This window comes from Notamacropus eugenii, chromosome 4 (genome assembly GCF_028372415.1).
Source record: "Notamacropus eugenii isolate mMacEug1 chromosome 4, mMacEug1.pri_v2, whole genome shotgun sequence".
Lineage (NCBI taxonomy): Eukaryota > Metazoa > Chordata > Mammalia > Diprotodontia > Macropodidae > Notamacropus > Notamacropus eugenii.
The window spans coordinates 28,680,500-28,701,937 of record NC_092875.1 but is presented as its reverse complement, the minus strand read 5'-3'; the positions used below and the strand labels follow the sequence as shown (position 1 = coordinate 28,701,937).

Below are 21,438 nucleotides of genomic sequence, written 5' to 3'. Positions count from 1 at the left end.
AATAGTGGAAATGGTTTTCCATAGAAACATAGAACTTTAAAACTAAAAGAGACTTTACATATCGACCATTTAGTGGTAACCCTCTCCTTTTATAGATATGTATATAGAGGCCCATGGAGAAGGGAAATGACATGTCTGCAGCTGGACAGGGACCATTTTTGCTTGACTTGCCAGTTTTATAGTTTATGAGACAAAAAATCCTTCAAAAGACCAGCAGTGAGCATGTTGAAAATGTCAACCTTTTCTTCAAAATGGAATTGCTAGTGCTTTAGGAGAACATTTTAAGTATGATGGGGCCTACCAGTATTGCCTTTGTCTCAGTATTTTAGGAGGAGGCCATTGAGATTTAAATTTGTCTCCTACCCAAGTGTCACAGGCTCAGACTCTTAAGAGCTGCAAGAGACCATAAGGGGTCACTTAGGTCTAGATCTTTGTTTTTCAAATGAAGATGCTAAGGCACAGATTGTTTACATAACTTGCCCAATCCAGGCCCTACCCAAGGTTGTACAGCAAGTCAGTCATGGCTATGTGCCATGTTATCTAGTCTACTGGAATAGAACTTGCATTAGAGGTGGCAGAAGCAGCTGCTGGCATAAACCATCTCCCATGTTTCTTAAGGAGAGAATGTTCAAATTAGAGCTACTTATTACTTATGCTCCCTTGTCCTGTTACTTACATGTAAATCTTTTGGCTAACAGAAGGGCTACATTTTTTCCCCCTAAGTTTTACTGCTAAATTCGTGAAGTAATCTTGTAGAAACAGAAGATATTGATCCATTCAAAGTGACTTGGTGATGATTCCTTGGATTGTTGCAATGGTTTTGCTAAAACTATTTTTTGGTAAAAAGTAGAGTATTGACCTTCTGGAGGTAATCTAGAGGAATAAATTATCAGAATCTTTATATTTATTTATTAAATTTAGTATTTTATTTTTCCCTAATTACATGTAAAACAATTTTCAACGTTCATTTTTAAAATTGAGTTCCAAATTTTCTCCCTGCCTCCCACCCCCCTCAATGAGAGTGCAGACAGTTTGATATAGGTTATACATGTGTAATTATGCAAAACATATTTCCATATTAGTCATGTTGTAAAAGAAAACATAGACCCAAATTTTAAAACCCAAGAAATTTGGAGTAAAAAAAAGTATGCTTCAATCTGTATTCAGAATCTTTTAGTTCTTTCTCTGGAGATGGATAGCATTTTTTGTAAGTCCTTCAGAATTATGTTGGGTCATTGGATTGCTGAGAACAGCTAAGTCAGAGTTGATCATCTTAAAATATTGGTGTTACTGTGTACAGTGTTCTCCTGGTTCTACTCATTGATTTCACTCTGCATCAGTTTATATAAGTCTTTCCAGGTTTTTCTGAGAGCATCTGGCTCATTATTTCTTATAGCACAACAGTATTCCATCACAATCATATACCACAACTTATTCAATCATTTCCCAGTGGATGGGCATTCCCTCAATTTCCAGTTCTTTGTCATCAGAAAACAGCTGCTATAAATATTTTTGTACATATAGGCCCTTTTCCTTTTTTTTTTTTAAATCTTTTTTGGGATACAGACCTAGTAGTGGTCTGTATTGCTAGGTCAAAGAGTATGCATGGTTTTGTAGACCTTTGAGCATAGTTCCCAAATGCTTTTCGTAATGGTTGAGTCAGTTCACAACTCCACCACCATGTATTAGTGTCTCAATTTTCCCCCATCTCCTCCAACATTTGTCATTTTCCTGTTTCATCCCATTAGCCAGTCTAATAGAAGTTAGGTAGTACCTCAGGTTGTTTTAACTTGGATTTCTCCAAACCTTAGTGATTTAGAGCATCTTCTCATATGGCTCTACACAGCTTTGATAACTTCATCTGAAAAGTGATTTTTCATGCTTCATCAGTTAGGGAATGACTCTTATTCCTATAAATTTGACTCATTTCTCTATGTATTTGAGAGATGAAGACCTTATCAGAGAAACTTGCTTCAAATTCTTTTCCACAGTTATGATTGCTAACTGTATTTCCCTTCATCTTGTTTCTCTCTGATTTATTCTATTCTCTCTCTCCTTTTACTTGGTCCTCTTTAAAAGTGCTTTGCTTCTGACTACTGCCTCCCACACTCTGCCCTCCCCACCCTTCTCTTATCCCCTTCCCCTACTACTTTCCTATAGGGTAGATAGATTTCCATACCCAATAGAGTGTGTATATTGTTCCCTCTTTGAGCCAGTTCTGATGAGCATAAGATTTAAGTATTTCCTGACACCTCCTCCATCTTCTCTTCCACTGTAAAAGTTTTTTCATGCCTCTTTTATGTCAGATAATTTACCCCATTCTACCTCTCTCTTTCATTTTTCTCCCAGTGCATTTCTCTTTCTCATTCCTTAATTTTATTATTTAAGATATCATCCCATCATATTCAACTCAAACTTTGTCCTTTGTCTATATATCCTCCTCCTAACTGCCCCAATAATGAGGAAGTTCTTATGAGTTACAAGTATCATCTTCCCATGTAGGAATGCAAGCAGTTTATTCTTATTAAGTGCCTTATGATTTTCCTTTCCTGTTTACCTTTTTATGCTTCTCTTGAGTCTTATATTTGAAAGTCAGAATTTCTATTCAGTTCTGATCTTCTCATCAGGAATGCTTAAAAGTCCTCAGTTTCATTAAATGTCCATTTTTCTCCTGAATTAAATTCTGTTTTGCTGAGTAGGTGATTTTGGGTTGTAATCCTAGCTCCTTTGCCCTCCAGAATATCATATTGCAAGCCCCTCTGATCCTTTACCTGACTGTGACTCCACAATACTTGAATTGATTCTTTCTGTAGCTTGCAATATTTTCTCCTTCACCTGGGAGCTCTGGAATTTGGCTATAAGACTTCTGGCAGTTTTCATTTGGGGATCTCTTTCAGGAAGTGATCAGTGGATTCTTTCAATTTCTATTTTATCCTCTGGTTCTAGAATATCAGGACAGTTTTCCTCGATAATTTCTTGAAAGATGATGTGTAGGCTCTTTTTTTGATCATGACTTGCATGAAGTCTAATATCTTTGAAATTTTCTCTCCTGGATCTATTTTCTAGGTTAATTGTTTTTCCAATAAGATATTTTACATTGTCTTCTATTTTTTCATTCTTTTGGTTTTATTTTATTGGTTTTCGATGTCTCATTTGAGTCAGTGACTTCCCCTTGCTCATTTGTAATTTTTAAGAAATTATTTTCTTCAGTGCGCTTTTGTACTTCCTTTTCTATTTGGCCAATTCTATTTTTTTAATGAGTTCTCTTCGGTGAATTTTTGTATATCTTTTTTTATTTGGCCGCTTCTGCTTTTCAAGGCATTCTTCTCCTCATTGGAGTTTTGTACCTCTTTTACTGATTGGCCTATTTTGTTTGTTAAGGTATTATTTTCTTCCGTATTTTTTTTGTATCTCCTTTACCAGGCTGTTGACTCTTCTTCATGATTTTATTCCATCACTCTCATTTCTCTTCCCAATTTTTCCTCTACTCTTACTTGTCCTTTTTGAGTTCTTCCCTGGCCTGAGACCAATTCATATTTTTCTTGGAGGTTTTGGGTGGAAGAGCTTTGACTTTGTTATCTTTTTCTGAGTGTGTGTTTTGATCATACTTGACATGATAGTAGCTTTCTATGGTCAGAAATTTTTTTATCATTTGCTCATTTTTTCTGCCTGTTTCTTGACTTTTAACTCTTTGTGAAAGTAGGGCTCTGCTTTCAGGGTAGAGGGTGCACTGTCCCAAACTTCAGGGGTTTTGTGCAGCTTTTTTCAGAGATACTTCTAGGGACCTATAAGTTTTCAGTTCTTCCAAGGTTGAACGATCTAAGGAGAGATGTTTACTCGCTTCCTTGCCTGTGCTCTGGTCCATGAGTGACTGCATACATCCTTTTTTGCTCTGGTTCTGTGGGTCCCTGTTTCACTGTGTAGCACTGGTGTGTTAGTACTCCTTCTTGCCCTGGGACTTCCACCCAGGACTGTGACCCAGATCTGAGTATGGGCAAAGCAACAGAGTCTGCCTCAGTGCTAGCAAAAAGACGCCTGTAATCTCCTTCTGACCTGTTGTTCATCCCCTGTGAGCTGAGAGCTCCAGAAGTAGCCGCAACTGCTGCTGATTCAGTCACTCCTAAGGCATGTTCCTGGTTTGCTGAGGCTGAGGCTATGCTGGAGTGGCCTGTGCTGGACTGTACTCCACTCTCACCCATGCGTGACAGACCTTTCCTGCTGACCTCCTAGGCTGTCTTGGAAAATTGTTTAACCTTGTCCTTTTATGGATTCTATCACTTCACAATTTGTTTTAGGGTTTTATTTAAAGGTCTTTGGAGAGGTTTTGGGGAGAGGTTAGGTGAGTCCCTGCCGTCTTTCCAACATCTTGCCTTCTACCCCAGCCCCCACTCCCTTCTTTGTATTTAGTTGTGTATAGCTGAGCATGGACTTTTTCTATTTTGAGATATAAATGGAATTTTAAGTGAACAAATACAATTTCATTTTCCCAATAGTAACTCAGCTTTTGGTAATAGGACCCTTCTCAGTCTAAGCCCTTGAGCCTTAAATAAAGCAGTGATTTGTGCATTTGGGGAATTGACGTGTCTTACTGCAAAACTATATCAGTGTAAGTTGATTTTGTACAGTTGATGTTTCGTTTGGAAAATGATTCCTTTGGCCTCCAGAGGGCAAAGCAGGGTGATGCTGGCTGACAGCCATGTAGGGAAGAAAGCTTACTCCCTCTACTTCCATTCTCCTTAATTTTTTGCATGAATTGATGACTTGTTACCAGAGAAGAGTTAGGTATCATCCAGGTAGCCTTTGTAGCCCTGAGCTGATGAAGGCTCCTTAGTCTGTTTAAGAGGCTGGCAGAAGAGCTACCCAGAAAAACCTAGGACATATGTACTAGTGGTCTGCCCGTCTACTCCTAAGCAGGCTGGTCTCTGAAGCCTAGGCAGGTTAGCTGTCCGTGGCAGTAGCAAGAGGACAGACTCAAAGGCTGTTTTTTCAGTCCTGTTGGACTTTTCTATCCTCATGGAGCTCTGTGAAAGATTTTTCTCTGTAGATTTACAAAGGCCTTAATTCTGACTGGGATGACACATTGTTCTGAGTAACTCAGAGAATATTCCTCAATTTTTTTCTTCCTTCAAGGAGTTTACTACTAAGGGGATACACTGTGTAAACCTGTAAGTATGTGAAATTTGATCCACAATGAGGTGGGGCACTGATAGTGGAGGGAGGAGGAACTCAAGAAAGGTATCTGGAAAGAGGCAGCAAGTGAGCTGAGCCTGAAGGACAGCTTGGATTCTGGGGGTTCCAAGAGGAGAAAGTACAGAAGGAAGAAATCATAGGCCTGGGACAGCCTGTGCTGATCATGGCCCAGAAAGCGGAGCAGGAGCCTTCTATGTGGGGAACAGCAAGCAAGGGAAACTGACTAATCAGGGATGATGACCTGGAGCCAGATGGGAGAGGCCTTTTCAGTGACAACCAGAGGAGCAGTGTGTCCTCAGGGCAAAGGAGAGAGAGCCCCCAAAGCCCCCTGGGGGGACATGATTAGACTGGGTCTCAGAAATAGCCGTTTGGCAGCTGTGGGGAGGCTGGATGAGAGAAGGAGGACAAGGCAGAGGGTAGGTGGAGCAGGGCCAATTAGATGGGTAGCCCAAGCAAGGGGAATTAAGCATTAAGTTGTTCATTGTACCTAACTTTGTTCTCCTTCCTTGGGAGGCAGGGTTCTGTAATGAAAAGAGCCTTGGATTTGAAGAGAGAGGACTTGGCTTTGGATCCTAGGTTCAGAGGAAGGGAGTTTTTAAGTCATCTAGTTCAACCCCCTCATTTTACAGCACAGGAAGCCGAGGTCCAGGGAGTGACTTATTCAAGAGGAGACAGTTAATAAAAGTCAGAAGGTAGGATCTGTGATGCCTGTGATGTTCTGTACCCTATACCAGCCAGCCTCCACTTGGACCAAGTGACCTTGGACATGTCACTTGTCCTTTTGGGGCTTTACTTTCATTCTATGCAAAATGAGTGTGCTCTAAAGCCCTTCCATCTTTACTTTGTGACCCACTCCTTTTATCTTCATTGCTGTAGTTCAGATCCAGGGACCCACACAATCTTAAATTAATTTGTCTGCTTGCCTCCGCCTTTTCTGTCCGTCTCAAATGCTATTTGCAGAATCTCCTTTGTTTGCTGTGTCACCCACCTGGATCCCGTCTTATATCCAGATCAGAGTGAAGAGAGACCTGGAACACTTGAGATAGACCCTAAGAGTAAAAGAACAAAAGACTCTGCTGAGCTTTGTTTCCAGCTCTTGTGCCTTCAAAGAAGCCCCAGTACCGCCCCCCTCCCCAAATGAACTGTTCTCCAGAGTGACAGTCACTGAGGACAAGAAGGGGAGCACTGAAGCAGCCAAGAAACCTTGCGGCCCAGAGCGTCAAGGGCTGAGCTTAGTGGCAGAATGGTCTAGGCTTCAAGCCGGCCTCAGATGCTCTCCAGCTGTGTGACCACGGGCAGTGTCCTTCTCATCCAATGAAACATGGCAGTTACCTTCCAGCATTGTTGTGAGCATCAGATGAGATCACATTTGTGAGGTGCTGTGAAAGTGTGAGCAGCCTCTGTGGTTCTTACTACAAGATGACCAGAGAGTGACCTGGGTCACATTTTTATTTCTGATGCATTTTCCCCCTTCCCCTGCTAGGCCTGGGCTGATTTACTGCTTTTGTCAACTGTCTGTAAAGAGCCAGCTAATTTTAGTTGTTCTGACCACTAATTACTGACTTTAGGCACTTAATCAGGATAACCCAGATCAGGCTCAGTTGCTTATGTGGCTGGTTCTGGGGCTAGGGATTCCTGCCTCAAATCAGTAAACTCCCTAACCCACAGCTAGAAAAATCTACAGTTGGAGAAGCTGCCAAGACCGAACAGCCTAAATTGAGAACTTGTTTTAAATGTATTTGTGGATCATTGAAAAGATCAAAGGGGAGGGGTAGTGCCAATTGTATTTTTTAAAACCAGTTCAGCAGTTATTTACCTTTCAAGCAATTAACATAATTACCATTATGCTAAGAAGTAATTTTGGAAAGTTCTGCCCTGAATTCTTATGACTCCATTGGGACAGTTTTAGTGGGGACTTATCTTTTTGATGGAAGCCTAATTGCAATTTTGGCTTTGTGCACAAAAACAGAGGCAGCTAATTGTTTAGGCAAATAGCAGATTAATTTAAATATGCATCCCTAATAAAACAAAAATGGTATCCATTATGGTCCTTGTTCCCATGACGAGGAATATAAATATTCCATGGAAGTGCCATTAGGCAGAGGTCTTAAGGATTGTCTACATTATTTCACAGTGGTAGCACTTTCCAGATATCAAGTAATCTTTACAAAAGCTAACATAAATCAGTTTAAACTCATTTATATCCCATTTCCACTATGTGCAGTTTCATTACCACACTCTGGCTCGCCTCCTTTGGGAGATGGGAGGAGCACATTGCAAGCTGGCATGGGTGCCCATCCACAGCTGCTTAGCAGGGCTTTATGTCTCTTCAAAAATGCCAGCCATCGTCACTCATTTCATCCTTAATGAACATTCATGGCCTTCATTGGACTAAACACTCCTTTGGTGCCATAGGAGGACCCGTCAGGATGGAGGGTCACAGTTCCACTGGGTGCTGTCCCAGGTACTACCTTCAGTCCCTGACAGAGTCCTCTTTTCTTTCAGATGCTGGTACCTCCACTCATTTGGGTTTGGTCATCTAAAGAGACCTAGCTTTTACTTCTGTGTGTCATTCTTTTTATCTCTTTCACTAAATATTCTGATCATTAACAAATGAGCCACTGTTAATTATCTCTTTGTTCTCATATCATCTCAGAGAATTAAACTTCTTTTACCTGGGCTAAGGTGATGTTGTCAGGGAAAAGTCTCAGCTCTTGTTTTTACTTTACTGATTAACAGCCCACTTTCTTCATTTGTGTTTAAATCATGCCAAGAAGTCTAGACAAAGGGTCTTCACCTACCTATTTGCCGGACCCCTGTGGAGGATTTAGGGAGGCTGTCACTCAGGGTGGTCAGGATGGTCAGGTGACCCCTCTGGAGGGAGTGCCCACACTATGCAATTCTGTTGAAGTCTCAAGGATGTGAGACAGCTGGAGGGCTCTGAGTTTGCTTGCTGTGTATCACACCTAAGGCAGAATACTTTATGACAGACTCTTTAGCTGTATTCATTGCAGGTAGTGGCCTAAATGCTTTAGGTGAGCTTCATTTATGTTAGAGGGGAAGATCTCTTGTGAACTTTGGAGTTGACTTATGTGGCAGGTTATATTCGATTGATTTTTGGAGTGGTGGATGCTCTTTATCCATTTGCTCCTGGGGTTGAGAATGAAGGAGTTAAGGGATTACTGTAGTGAAAGGATTAGGGATCTGAAGCCTTCCATGCCATCAAAGAACTTCCTGATTGGCTGAGAGTGAACATGGGATTGTATTCAGAAGTTGATCCTTATTCCTTATCCTTATTCCAAGTGGGCAAGTACCAAATTTGTGGCCATATTTTCAGGTGGGAATAGAAGCATTGGAGTTCCCATCACAGAAATTACAAACCACCCTAGGCTTAGAAAACTTTAGTTAAGGTTTAGGTTGGTGTCAGGCCTAGAGGCCTAAGGGCTACCCGAGTCTTACCTTACCTATCACAGGTCTTCGGCTGGCCAAACCGGATAAACGTATCAGAGAAGAGACTTTCCAGAGTCGAACAAGGGTTAGGCTTTATTCAGGGTCTTGGTTACATGTGCAGGGGGAATTCTTCCTTAGGAGAGAGGAATCCTCTTCCCAAGGAGGTAAAGATCTTACAGTAAGAGAATGGAAATGGAAGTGGGGAGAGGGGAGAGGGAAGAGAGAAGAGAGGAGAGAGGGAAGAGGAGAGAGGGAAGAGGAGAGAGGGAAGAGGGGAGAGGGAAGAGGGGAAAGGGAAGAGGGGAAAGGGAAGAGGGGAAAGGGGAGAGGGGCCTTCTGTCCTCTAAGGGCCCCTCAGCGCTAAGAGCTCCTTCAGGCTTTCCTGACCCTACTTAAGCTCTCCTGCCGCATAGTTTGCACCTGAATACCTTGCCTGTTAGACAACAATAGGTGTGCTCAGACCCTGGGCCAATCTCGAGGGCGGGGATGCTCTCTCCCAGCACGTTTCCCACGGGAAGAGGTGGAAATGCACGAGATAGCCCGGTCTCACACCTCAATTCCCTGCTGTCCCCTGGGGGGCTTCATGAGAACTCTAAGGTTTAGAAGTCCTCACCTTTACCTGCCCGAGACTGTCCACATGGAACTGAGCTTACACCCCCAACAGGTTGGAAAGCCTACTTAATACTTAATCTGAGACTAACTTGAGATATATATATATATATATGTATATATATGTATGTATATGCATGTACACATATATAGTATACACATGTACATATATGCATATACTTCTAATTATTTTATCATATTGCACCATTTCTAAAATTGGAATATTCTCTTTCACCTTATTAAAAAAATTCTAGGAAATATACTTCTGTGGTCTGAATCTGAAAATTTTTAAATTTTCACTGAAAAGATTAAGACCATTCCCCAAGAGTGGCCTTTTCTCCCCTCCTCCTCCTCTCCCAATCCTCAGATGTATTATCCTAGTGCCTCCTCCTTCACTTGTCTCACATGAACATGGGACTTTTTTCTTCTCCCAAGCAAACCCTTCTGCATGCACAAGTGATTGCATTGCATCCCATCCTCTCTAGTAGATTGGCCCCTCTATCATCCCCGCTCTCACTAATGCTCTGTCTCTCCTTGCCTACTGGGTGCTTTCCTGCTGCCTACAAACATGCCCATTCTTCCCCATCCTCAGAAAATCCTCATTGATCCCGTCTCCCCCACTAGCTGTGGTCCTACAGCTTTCGTCCCTTTTGTGGCCGAACTCCTTCAGAAAGCAGCCCGTGATTGGTGTGCCCCTTTCCTCATCCTCTACTAAGGCCCCTGCAGTCTGGTTTCATTCCACTGAACCTGCTCTCTCCAAAGTTACCGCAGATCTCTTAATTGCCTTCTACTGGCCTTTCTTCAGGCTCCATCCTTCACCTCCCTGTAGCCTCTTACACTGTAAATCATGCTGTTCTCCTCAACAGACTCCTCTCTCTAGGTTTTTGTGGCAAGGCTCTTTCCCAATTCTCCTACCTGTCTGACTGTTCCTTCTCAGTCTCCTTTTCTGGAGCTTCTTCCGGGACCCCCTGCTGACCATATGGGTCTTCCATGGCTCTGCCCTGGGCCCTCTTCTCTTCTCTCACTCTCTCTCTTCACTTGGTGATCTCAGCCGCTTCCATAGGGTCATTTATTGTTTGTTTCCAAGCTGATGATTCTTAGATCTTTTTAATCTCTCTCCTCACTTCCAGCTTCCTTTTAGACATCCCAGACTCAACATGTCTAAAAGAGAACTTACTCTCAGCTCCTCATTTCCAGTCACTCCCAGCTTCAGTCTGTTTTTGTTTTGTTATTGCTGTGCCCCCTTCTCTCAACTCACACTGCTCCATCTCCACCCCAGTGCCCCTCTGGACTGGCACAGTGGCCCCATTGGCCAGTTTCCCTATTCTAATACACCCTCCACTCAGCTGTCAACAGCAATGCCTGACAGTGGCACCCACTGCCCGACTCAGTAGATCCCACTGGTTCCCATTGCATCCAGGAGCCAATAGAAGATCTCTCTGACTTTTGAAGCCTTTACTGTTACAAGAACTTTCCTGTTCTTGTGCTTTACTTTCTTCCACAAACTATGATCTAACAACACTGAGCTTTCTCTTGTCACAGGACATCTTCATCTCCAGACTCTGGACCTTTGCACTGGCCATCCCCAGTACCTGAAATGCTCTCCCTTCTCACTTCTACCTCCAGACTTATCTGACTTCCTTTAAAACTCAGCTTAGGTCCCACCTTCTCAAGAGGCCTTCCATTTTCTACTCCCCACCCCTACTTTAGAGATGACTTCTTCTCAGCTTGACAACTTCATTAAGGTTTAGCCTAGGATTTTTTTAGTGAGTGAATGATGATATAACATCAGCTAGGTGGAGCAGTGGATAGAATGCTGACCTAGAGTCAGAAAGACTCATTTTTCCGAGTTCAAATCTGGCCTCAAACTTGCCTGGGCAAGTCACTTAACCCCACTTGCCTCAGTTTCCTCATCTGTAAAATGAGCTGGAGAAGGAAACAACAAACCACTCCATATCTGCCCAGAAAAGCCCAACTAGGGTCACTGAAGTTGGAAATGACTGATGTTACAGAAGGCATTTGTCATGGGATTTTTGAAGCTAGAAGAGACCTCAGAAGTCATCCAGTCCGAATCTATCACTGGAAGCCTAGGCCCCCAGGGATGGAGTCATTTGCCTGAGGTTGCATTGCTGATCCCTTGCAGAACTTGGCTTCCAAACCAGTTCCTCTAACTTCAGGCCCATCAGTCTTTCCATTGCATGCTTTGCCATTATGCATATGAAATCAATTCAATTCAACAAGCATTTATTAGGCTCCTACTGTGGTCTTAGCACTGTGCTGGGTGCTGGGTGCTGGGGATACAGTGGGGGAAAAAAACTATATCAGAATAGTCTTTGTCTTTAAGTGGCTGGCATTCTGCTGCGGTAGAAATAAGAAATGGTAAATAATCTACAATTTAAAAATTGAGTAATTTTGGTAATGTACATCAATCAAGTATTTATGGAATTATAATTATTTACTAGGATTTGCTTCCAGCTTTATGTAAGCAGTGAACACTAGCCTGGAAGTCATTTTGATTTCTGCCTGTTTAATTGGTTGTTGTGGCCAAAATAGGATAAATTACCCCGGGGCAGTGGTGGGCAGGCATGAGGCATTCTCAGCAATGGCATCTAGGGGAGAGACTGATCAACAAGCATTTATCCAGTACCCCATGTGTGTTGACCTAGATAGGGCGGAGTGGGGGTGTGTGTGTGGAATCTGTGGCCTTCTAAGTCCTTGGGGGAGGCCTTTTGACTGAGTCCAAGTTTTACAGAAGAAATCTTTTTACTGGGGGGATTTGTTCTGTGAAGTTTGAATTCAGTCAGAGGGCCAGACTTGAGGATCTAGAGGGCCACATATTCCCAACCCGGGACCTAGATATAATCCTGTTCCTCAAATGGCTTGTGCTTTAGTAGGATAGACAGCCTGAGTTCTGCATTCGTACTTAAGAGGAGCAGCCTCAGACTGGGATCAGGTCACATTTGGAGCCAAGGGCATCTTAGATCCACAAAGCAGCTCGCTTTGTGGCAGATGTTCCTGTGAAGGCCTGTGATGCCCACTCCTCACTTCACTTTGTTCTTTTAAATGAAAAAATGAAAAATAAAAGGTTCATAGAACAGAATAAAAAGTGTGAAGCATTGGCAAAGGTAGGTAGTTTCCTATGTTCAGTGTGGTATGAAGACAACACAGTGCATGGGAAAGTTCAGCAGCTCCTGCCTCCAAGCAGAAGGATCTGTTTGATTTCTGATCACATCCTGATTCTGCTGACAGATGGAAATGCTCATAAACCAGCCTAAGAATTTATTTTTTTTTTGTCTCTGGACTATATGTTATTTTATGGTAAAAGTCCCTGTCCAAAGTACTTGTAGTTGAAAGAAAGAGTATATTGAACAGAGAACAAAAGACTGAAGATGGACTGCCAAGGGAAGAAAGCCATGTGTGTGTTCTAGGAATAAGAAGTAGCAGGAAAATTGACAAATTTATAAATGAAAAAAGAGGCAGGAGAAGTTAGCAATATTGATTGATTAGGCATTCATGTTATACTAAGCACCATGTGGAACTTAGAAAAAACAAGTCCTATCAGATTCACAAAATTCACAAAATGTAATTTTCTCTTAATGGATTTTAGGGGACAAATTGAACTGGAACTAGAAGTGAGGGTGTCTGGTGAGAGTCCTGTTTTTTTCACTTTGGGATATCTTATTTGTGCCTTGTTCTGTTGAATCAGGATATATTTTTGGCCATGGAATTTTGAAGAAGAAAGACACGACATGGTATATAAGAATTAAGCAAATTGAGCATGTTTACTAATTATCTGCCATTTGCAAACACTCTGCTAGTGCTGGAGAGACAAAAATGGAAAACTATCAAGGTCCAACAGGAGTTTCCAGTCAGTAGAAGATAAGGTCCTTATAATGTCCAAAGGCCTATAAAACTGTGCATACCCTTTGATCCAGCAGTATCACTTCTAGGTCTGTATCCTAAAGAGAACATAAAAAATGGAAAAGGATTCATGTGTACAAAAATATTTATAACAGTTTTTTTTTGTGGTGGCCAAGAACTGGAAATTGAGGGGATACCTATCAGTCAGTTGGGGAATGGTTAAACAAGTTGTGGTATATGAATGTAATGGAATGTATTATACTGTAAGAAATGATGAGCAGGCAAATTTCAGGAAAATCTGGATTTGTAGGAATTGATCCAAAATGAAGTGAACAGACCTAGGAGAACATTGTACACAGTATCAGCAACATTGTACAATGATCAACATTGATAGACTTAGCTTTTGTCAGCAATATTATGATCCAAGACAGTTCTGAAAGATTTATGATGAAAAATGCTATCCACATGCAGAGAACTATGAAGTCTGAATGCAGATCAAAGCATACTATTTTCTCTTTTTTTGTTGTTGTTTTTTCTTTTTCGTGGTTTTTCCCTTTTGTTCCGATTCTTTTTTTTTTACATGACCAATGTGGAAATATATTTAATGTGATTGAACATGTATAGCCTATATCAGATTGCTTGCTGTCTCGGAGAGGGAAGGGAGGGAGAAAAAAATTTGGAACTCAAAATGTTGAAAACTATCTTTACATGTAATTGGAAAAAACAAAAACTATGAAATGAAGGGGGAGGGCAAAGTAAGGTTCTTGAGAGCAGGACCTGTTTCTTTCTTTCCCTCCCCACCCCAACCTCTAGCAAGGACCTGACCCAAAGCAGGTAATTCACAACAGACAGTACTCAGCATTTATGGTAGTTACCAGAGACACGAAGAGAAAATGGAAAAGTTCTTTCAGAGGCCTTACATTGGAGGAGGTGATCTATACAGGGGAGGTGACCCATAACTACAGAAATATCGACAAAATAAATACAAAGTATTTGGGGAGGCACTATCAACTGGGGATGAGGAAAGACCTTCTGGGAATAGCTCTTGAATGTTTGTTGAATTGAAGTGCAGTCTTATTGGAGTAGAGTGTATAAAGCATACTTGTATGATATGAAGTAGTAGGGTTGAGATCAAAGAGGAGATCTCTTTCAGCTGAGAGAATCAAGGTAGGTTTCATAGAGAAGGTGCACCAGGCTAGGCTTAAGAAAGAGGATTCTTTATTCTTTACTTCCTTAAGTGCTTCTAGAACAGAAGTTCTTAATCTGGGATTCATGATCTTGTTTTAAAAAATATTTTGATAACTGTATTTCACTGGAATTGTTTTCCTTTGTAATCCTATCTATTTTTCTTTGTAATCCTATCCATTTTATTTTCTGCATTTACACATGCATGTTATGCATGAGTCTGAGGAAGGCTTCACCAGTCTGCCAAGGTAGTTCTGAGAGGTACAAGAGAAGTTAAGTCTGAAACTTCAGATTAAAAAGTATGAGAACCAGTGCAAAATTTTAAAAAGCCCAGTACCCTGGTCAGAGTTTATAAAAGGAAATACTCCTGGGTAGCAGCAGCTCTCAGAAGAACAGGAAAGAGGAACCTGTAATAAGAAGGAATGCCCACAAAGTGATTGGCCATATCGAAAGCCTAGAACACTGTACCCAACAATACTCATTCATCACTTTTGTTGTCCTCAGGGACCAGGCTCCAATTTCTGTACTGAGCTCCAGGGTGGTTGTAAGGCCTCTTTGGGACCGCAGGTCACCTCAGTGTTAGGGCTTCTAGAAGTTGGTCTTCAGGAGTGATTTAGTCAGACATCCCAGCCTCTCATACGCCTTGTTCCAGGGCTCTACAGAGAGCTTTTGCCAAGGATGGATAAGGGGCTGTGCACTGCAGAGTCAGCTACCTACAAGAGAGGCCAAGGACAAGGGAAAAGTAACATAAGAACCTTGCTCTCACTTTGTACCTGTACACAAGGAGTAAGTACTTTACAGATGAGGATTCCTCGAAGGAAAAGCAGAGTGGCACCATAAATTATACTCTTTCTGAGGAAAGGAAAATGGAAAAATTTCAAGAACTGCTAGAATCATCCAAAAGTACAATACACAAGTCAAAAGGAAAGATAGCAGAAAAAAGGGAGGAAAGTGGGGTGGAAATTAGCATTCTTGAAAAAAAAAACCAGAAAGATAAGAAAGAGTAGGAAATTTAGAACATTGATGGAGAAAACTCTCCAAAACAGTTGATTCTTTGAAAAAGAGAATGTCATAGTGTGCTTTGGAGTACAAAAGTGCAGAGAAATAAGAAAAACTTGGAAAAGTGTGTTTAAGAAGAAAAGAAGTGAAATAATCATTGTTGAGGTCAAAGAATAGCAAAGCTCTTTAGAGAACACAGTGGTTGGAGCATGGGCATCATGTACCAGTAACTAAAGGTTCATCTCAGTTTTCTTTAGACTCTTGGGAAAACTTTAGAGTTCTTTGTATTTCTTTTTTTTTTTTTTTAATTTTTATTTTTTAATGTTTAACAATCACTGCCATACAATTGCGATTTTATCCCCCCCCACCTACCCCCCACTACCCCCCTCCCTCCCCACGACTGCATACAATTCTGTATAGATTCTACATATACTTTCCTATTGAGTATATTTTCACTATAGTCATGCTATGTAGTCAGACTAAGATAAATGAAAGAAATCGTATAACAAATCAGAACATGATACACAAACACATACACATACACAAACATGATCTGCTACATTATGTGAGTGACTTCCATATTTCTCTCTCTGAGTGTGGAAGGCATTTTGCCTTGAGATCCACCATTGGGATTTTTTTTTTTTTTGTAAGAAGTTCTTGTGTTATTACAAAAATCTAAGTCTACCAGAAAAAACTCTCACACACTGTGGTCGTTGCTGTGCATAAAGTTCTCCTGGTTCTGCTCCTTTCACTCAGCATCAGGTCATATAAGTCCTTCCAGGCCTCTCTGAAGTCTTCTTGTTCATCATTTCTTATGGCACAATAGTACTCCATTACATTCATATACCATAATTTATTCAGCCATTCCCCAATTGATGGACATCCCCTTGACTTCCAGTTTTTGGCAACTACATAGAGTGCTGCTATAAATATTTTTGTACATGTGGGACCCTTTCCCATTTTTATGATCTCTTGGGGATGTAGTCCTAGTAGCGATATTGCTGGGTCAAAGGGTATGCACATTTTTGTAGCCCTTTGGGCATAGTTCCAAATTGCTCTCCAGAATGGTTGGATGTGCTCGCAGCTCCACCAACAATGAATTAGTGTTCCAACTCTCCCACATCCTCTCCAGCATTTATCATTTTCTTGTTCTGTCATGTTTGCCAATCTTATAGGTGTGATGTGGTACCTCAGAGTTGGTTTGATTTGCATCTCTCTAACCAATAGTGATTTAGAGCATTTTTTCATATGATTATAGATAGCTTTAATTTCTTCCTCTGAAAATTGCCTGTTCATATCCTTTGACCATTTATCAATTGGGGATCTTTGTATTTCAATTACACAGAAATCAACCCAGTTTGTAGGTCCCTATCTCTAGCACTATATCTATTTCTGCCATTCTAAATTTGTTGTATTGTTATCCTTCGTTTTGGTTATTTCCAAATGTATACCCTTGTCCTATCCAGAGAACCATACCTTGTAGCAAAGAATAAAAAAGAGAAGAGGGGAAAAACAGTTCAGCAAAACCAGTCAACAAATGCATCAAGTCTGGTGGAATATGCATTGTTCCACACCTTTAGGAAAGTTAGGCATATTTTGTCATCTACACTTTATCATTGTAATTACGCAGAATCATTTTTTATCTTGTTGATATTCATGTTATTCTTTCAGTTTATATTGTGGGAGTCATTATGTATATTGTTTTCTTGGTTTAATTTATTTCATTTTGTATCGGTTCACATAGGTCTTCTCATGAATCTCTGAATTGTTTATAGTTTCTTACAGTATAGAAATATTTCATTCATGCACTTAGCACAGTGCCTGACACATAGTAGGTGCTTAATAAATGTTCATTGATTGATTGATATACCACAACTTGTTTAGCCGTTTCCTCGTCAATGGGGATCTACTTTGTTTTTCAGTTCTTTGTTACTACAAAAAAAGCTTGATCTTTTGAATAATTTAATGCTCTTAATTGCATTGCTTGTATTGTCTCTTTCCGTTCAGGGACTGTTAATGTTTGGAGTCTGATGATTGGTCGTGATCCTGTCCATTGCTATCAGCACAACCTAAAAATACAGGCATTGGCACTCAGCCTAGAGGGTGCCACAATTGCTACAGCATCTGGCTTTGAGGTCAGAGTGGAATGCCCCAATGACAAGGGATATTGGGAAACAGTGGCTCATTTTGAAGTTCAGAAGTTGGTGAGTTTCTAGTTCATTTACTTTCTCTCCTCCTCATATAATTGGTAGGTAGAATTGGCCCTGAAAGAGACTTTCTAGACAGGAGGAAAATGTTGAGCAGACTGGGAGTAATCATAGCCACTGAAGGCCTTGATGCTCTCTGTGCCTTGATGGACTAGTCCCTCACCCCTAGAAATCTGAGATCAGTTTCTGGCCCCAAACTCAAGTGAAAATGAGTGTTATAGTGTCATTCAAGTCCATATGGTGAGGGAGATTTCCCTCCCACTCTTTAATTAAAATTTTTTGGTCAAAATTAGACTGAAAATTGGCTTTCTTCATCCCAAGATTTTCTCACGTGGAATTAGGAGTAACTCTTGAGTGAACACAGATTTAAGTCAGTGTTAATTGGTTAATTGGTTGCCACAGGATGCCACATCGGAAGCTGTATTTTCTTTAGACTGTGGCTTATTTCAGACTGCCTCAGAATTTAGTTTTTCTTCTTTTTAAAAGAACCTTCACATTATTATAGTTGAAGAGTATTTTGAAGCTTGGAGGAAGAGTTGGATATGGTTTGAAACCCTTTATGATGAATTTGGATCCAATAGAAACAATCTGATTCTGGCGTTAGAAAGAGTGAGCAGAGAAAAGTCAACAGGGAGTTCATGGTGCATCGGCCAGGATTGTAGTAAGCCCTGATTCCCATCTCCTTCCCTCCTGGCACAGATTTTGTTAGGCTCGTGTATCTTTTGGTCCCCGGTGAGTGGATCACACACATAAATATTTCTTTCATGCTCAAACCTGGTATTCACAGTAACTGGCGTTGTTCTCAAAGGTTTCAGAGATCTACCTTGGTAGGTTTCAGGATGAAAATGGAGGTCTAGTTGTTTCTAGCTACCAAAAAGTATATCCTTGGTCTTTTGTGAAAAAACACTAAGACTTGTCATGGAAATATGTGGTCACTACAGGCTGCCAAGTCTTTAATGCATATATATTCTTGTGCTATCTGAGGGAGTTGTAAATGCAGAACTACAAAGCAAACACATTCTAGTGAAATGCAGTTTTCGTACTATTGTTTTTAAAATAAGCTGCCCATAAACGTCACAACCAGCTCAGTGATGATTTGGACACACTTTAAGATTTCAACAAAACTTAAATCACCAACAGAGACCCAAGCAGTTGTCTGGCTTGCTTCTGTCATGGCAGCACTAGTTTAGCAGAAGGAAGAAGGAGAAATTCTAACTAGGAAAGGATACAAGCAACTGTATTGTAAGACAGCTTTTAAAATATGTTTTATTTCTATTCCAGGATGGGGAGGAGGGGAAGTTGTCAACCAGCACTGTACTTCCTGCATGCCTCCACCATCTTGGTGTGCCATTTTGTTTTTTCTAGATAGGCCTGTCATCATTTCAGTGTTTGGCAGTGTTAGCACTGCCTTTGTGGTATTTCCGTAACTTGGGGTGTTAGGGTGCCATTCACGCTGTGGGGATTAAGGATCAGCAAGGTCACCAGTGTTTGCTATATTACAAGCTCTCTTGGATGGCCTTCAGAATTCAGGCTTTTGACCTCTTGACCTATTATCAGGGTAATGCCATTTATACTGTATATAATTCTTGTTAGAACATAGAGTGGTTTATGTCCAGAAATTTTTTTTTACTACAGCCATTCTATATAATGAAAACTTGATATTAGAAAAAATGTAGAGGTAATTATTTGCTAATTTTGTAGGATCAAAAATAGAAACATACAAGTAACTCCTACCTATAAAAGAAGAAAACAGCGTCTTCACCTTAGTACTACTCATGTATTCACATAATTCAAGGGTTAGAGTAAGGAATATGGAGTTGTAAAAGTCTAGATGTGTTGCCTTATCTGTCAGTGCAGTGCTACTTTGGGATGTTGGACATGTCACTTAATTTTGACTTCTAATTTTTCTTCAATGAATGTGACATGAATACAGTGGTGATATGAAGATGTAGGTTATTTATTTATTTTCTTTCATCTGAAGATAAAATCTTTGTAAGAATCAAGGTACCTTGTATGAAGAGCCAAAGAGATGGTTTGGAAGCTTTTACTACTAAGTTTGGGGTTTTGCTTTATGTTAAAATCCTGTTTTTGTAAATGTGGATTTGGCTGAACTTTTAAATTCTGATTTTAAGAGCCACTGCATCTAAGCTGTTAAAGATTTTCAAAACTTTTCTTTTACTAGGTCAACTTTCTTCATCTGATTCCAGATGCTGGAAGACATCCTGCTGCAGTTGCAGGGGCTGAGGATGTTGTTTATGTTCTGAAAGCAGGGAACCCAAGCCAAGTTCTTCATTCTGTGTATGGCCAGCCTGTCACGTGCCTGGATGTCTCTTCCAAGGAGGCAGCCTTTGGTGTAAAAAGCTTAGGATGGATGAATGAAGGAAACAAGGTACAGAGAATAGTCTGCTTTCAGTTTGGAAGGATAGAACTTGACATTCTTTCAAAAGCTAATGAAAAAATGGAGTTATTCTGATAACACTTAGACCAGGTGGGAAAGTCAAAGAATCTTAGGTTCAGAAGAGAACACAGCAAGTTTTACTTCACGTTTCTAAGCCATGAGATTCCCTCTGTAGTATTGGTCAGCCAAGCTGCCACTGAGACAAGTAGCTTGGGATGTTGATCAGATCTTTTCCCTGCTCAGTATTTTGTGGGGAGCAGTGGGACGTGCACCAGATTTTGAATTAAAGACCCAGTGTTTGAATTCCAGTTCTTTTACGTATTCCTGTGTAATGCTGAGTGAGTCAGCTTTCCTTTCTGTTCCTCAGTTTCTTACACTGTAAAATGAGGGAGTTGAACTAGATCAGAGCTTCCCCACCTTTCCTATTCCTTGTACTCTGTGGCTTTTAGGAGATGAAGCTGACAGGAAAGGTCAAAGGTAACAAGAAGGTTTTCTTTCTCTGAGTTGTACTTGGAAAAAGAGAGGGATGAGAGCAGTGCTGCGGCTGCTGCCCAGGGTTATGTGGGGTGATAGTTGGAGTTTCTCGATTTTTCTTTTGCTTCTCTTTTACCTGCCTAAATGAATAGTATTTGGACTGGACAGAAAAGGATCAAGGTGACTACTTGGGAATCGTAAGAAATGTAAGGAGACAGTTAAGAGAGCAGTTTGCTTCCCTTAGTGTAATCAGATCACCAGGCCCAAGTGGATTGTCTCCCCAGGTGCTGAGAGACCTGACTGAAATGATGACCAAGATGGTACCCCTGATATCAGAACTGTCATAGAGCGTGGGACAATGCCTCGGGACTAGAAAAGGTCAAATGTCCCTAATTCCCAAAAAAGGAAAAAGAATGGATCCTGCCAACTAGCCGCCTGACAGAATTCAAGGGGGTGTTGAGAAAAGGCCTTACGAGACTAAGCACATTCCCTTTTCTGAAAGGGTTACTGTTGTAATAGATCAGGGGAATGCTCTAGTCATGGCTTACCTAGATTTCAGTGAAGAATTGAATGATGTCTCTTACGTTTATGGAGAAGATGTAAAGACATGGGCCAGATGGCGGTAGAATGGAGTGGGTTGAGAACTGGTTAAATGACCAGGCTCAGATTAGTTGTGCCTGAGTCACTGTCACCTTGGAGGGATGTACCTAGTGGAGCATCCCAGGAGTCTGTGCTATTTAACATTTTTTGTGTCATTGGCTTGGCTGTGTTTGTAGTCTGTAGATGCCACAAACCTGGGAGAGACAGCCAGTATGTCAGATGACTGGGGCGGGGCACTGAAAGATCTCACCCAGCTGTAGCTTCAGTCCAAATCTAATCCATTGAAATTTAGCGGTGATAAATCTCAAGTCTTAAAACGGTGGATTAAATGTTTGAGTCCACTGTAGGTTTGGAGAGATGGTGGCCTCTTCCGGTAGAAAGTACAGTGCATTGGGATTCAGAGCACCTGTTCTATCACTTGATACTTGGATGGTCCTAGGCATATCACTTCTCTCTGGCCCTCAG

General features: G+C 41.0%; 1 protein-coding gene across 3 annotated transcripts in view; it reads left to right on the top strand.

Annotated features, from left to right (window-relative positions):
* Nucleotides 1-21,438, top strand: part of FBXW8 (F-box and WD repeat domain containing 8) — a 119,364-nt gene that overhangs the window by 59,665 nt on the left and 38,261 nt on the right. For 2 of the 3 annotated variants that reach the window (XM_072600328.1, XM_072600327.1), the window contains 2 exons: nucleotides 17,302-17,498; nucleotides 19,684-19,890. In XM_072600328.1, coding sequence (XP_072456429.1) covers nucleotides 17,302-17,498; nucleotides 19,684-19,890 — 404 coding nt within the window. The remainder of the gene's footprint in view (nucleotides 1-17,301; nucleotides 17,499-19,683; nucleotides 19,891-21,438) is intronic. The other variant, XM_072600329.1, reaches the window with a different exon arrangement.